Source organism: Cariama cristata, unplaced genomic scaffold, assembly GCF_000690535.1.
Source record: "Cariama cristata isolate BGI_N322 unplaced genomic scaffold, ASM69053v1 scaffold34895, whole genome shotgun sequence".
In the NCBI taxonomy this organism is placed as follows: Eukaryota; Metazoa; Chordata; class Aves; order Cariamiformes; family Cariamidae; genus Cariama; species Cariama cristata.
The window spans coordinates 1-1,516 of record NW_009619816.1 but is presented as its reverse complement, the minus strand read 5'-3'; the positions used below and the strand labels follow the sequence as shown (position 1 = coordinate 1,516).

Genomic DNA, 1,516 nt, shown 5'->3' with positions numbered 1-1,516 from the left:
GCAGCAGTGGTTGCAGGACGCCTTGGCTGTCTACCGTATGTTCAGCGAGGTGCACGCCTGCGAGGTCTGGGTGGACGAGAAGGAGCAGTGGTTGGAGAGGATGGAGGTGCCGGAGGAGCTGGATGAGGTTGAGGTGGTCCAGCATAGGTGCGTGGTGGGGTTGGGAAGGGGGCCGGACGCTTGGGTCCCTTGCCCTATCGCGGACCCCGCCGGTCCCATCTCCTCCCCAGGTTTGAGAGCCTGGACCAGGAGATGAACAGCGTCATGGGACGGATCTTGGATGTCAACCAGGTGGTGCAGCAGTTGGTGGACGGGGGCCACCCCAGCTCGGAGGAGGTCCGCTCCTGCCAGGACCACCTCAACAGCAGGTATTGGCGTGGGGTAGGGGGCCAAGCTGTGGGGCCAAGCCCATCTAGGGGTCAGCGATGCCCACGGTGGACCTCATCCTGCTTGGGAGGAACCACCTGTGGGGCTGCTTGTAGACTCCGGCCTGTGGTTCTCCCAGCCTGGTGGGACGTCCCCCTGGGGTCCAGCTCTTTGATGCAACGGGCCAAGCCCATCTCAAGTGTTGGTGATGGCCAAGCTGGACCTCATCCTGCTCAGGGACTCCTTGGTGGGGGGAACCATCTGTGGGGCTGCTGGCAATGCCCAGCCCTGTGGCGCTGCCGGCCTGGTGGGACGTCCCCATGGGATCCAACTCTGGTGCAATGGGCCGAGCTCATCCCAAGGGTTGGCAACGCCCAAGGGGGAATCTCATCGTCCTGGTCTTGTCCCACCTCTGTCCCCATCCCCAGGTGGAACCGGGTGGTGGAGCTGGTGGAGCGCAAGAAGGGCCAGCTCAGCTCCGTCCTGAAGATCCAGAACTACCTACTGGAGTGCAGCGAGATGAAGGCGCAGGTGCGGGAGAAGAGAAAAGCCATCGAAGCCACGCAATCGGGCGGCGGTGACCTGGGTGGTTTGTTGGCCTTGCAACGCCGCCTCTCCACCATGGAGGCGGCTCTGGTGGTCTTGGAACCTCGGTTGGTGGAGCTTCAACAGGAAGGCGAAGCCTTGGCTGCCACCCACCCTGGGAGAGCCCTGGAGATCCTGTTGCCCTTTGAGCAGATCAGCGAGGAGTGGGAAGCCCTGAAGCGGGCACTGCAAGGTTGCGAGGACTCTTTGACCATCGCCGGTCGCTTGCAACAGTTCATCCAAGACTTGGACAACTTCTTGGGTTGGTTGGTGAAGACTCAAGCGGCCGTAGCCTCTGAGGAGATGCCGGATAGCTTGGCCGAAGCAGAGAGGTTGTTGAACCAACACGTGGCCCTCAAGGAGGAGATCAACGGCTACGAGGAGGACTACGCCAGGATCCAAGCGGCCAGCGACCTGTTGGCCTTGGAGGAGACGGAGGTGCCCTACCTCTCGTTGCAGCAGTGGTTGCAGAAGCTGGACGCGGGTTGGGGGAAGCTGCTGCAGAGCTGGGAGACGCGACGGGAGGTGCTGGTGCAATCGCACGTCTTCCACCTCTTCCTCCGGG

The 1,516-nt window shown here is 62.5% G+C and overlaps 1 protein-coding gene across 1 annotated transcript in view; it reads left to right on the top strand.

Moving 5' to 3' along the window:
- The window catches only part of LOC104162625 (spectrin beta chain, non-erythrocytic 4-like), a gene marked incomplete at both ends in the record, with an annotated part of 4,125 nt that extends 2,613 nt beyond the window's left edge, over positions 1-1,512 (top strand). Inside the window, 4 exon segments of the mRNA XM_009701394.1 lie at positions 1-2; positions 4-147; positions 231-368; positions 795-1,512. The exon segment at positions 1-2 is cut by the window's left edge and continues 713 nt beyond it. Coding sequence (XP_009699696.1) covers positions 1-2; positions 4-147; positions 231-368; positions 795-1,512 — 1,002 coding nt within the window.
- Positions 1,513-1,516: the final 4 nt, after the last annotated feature.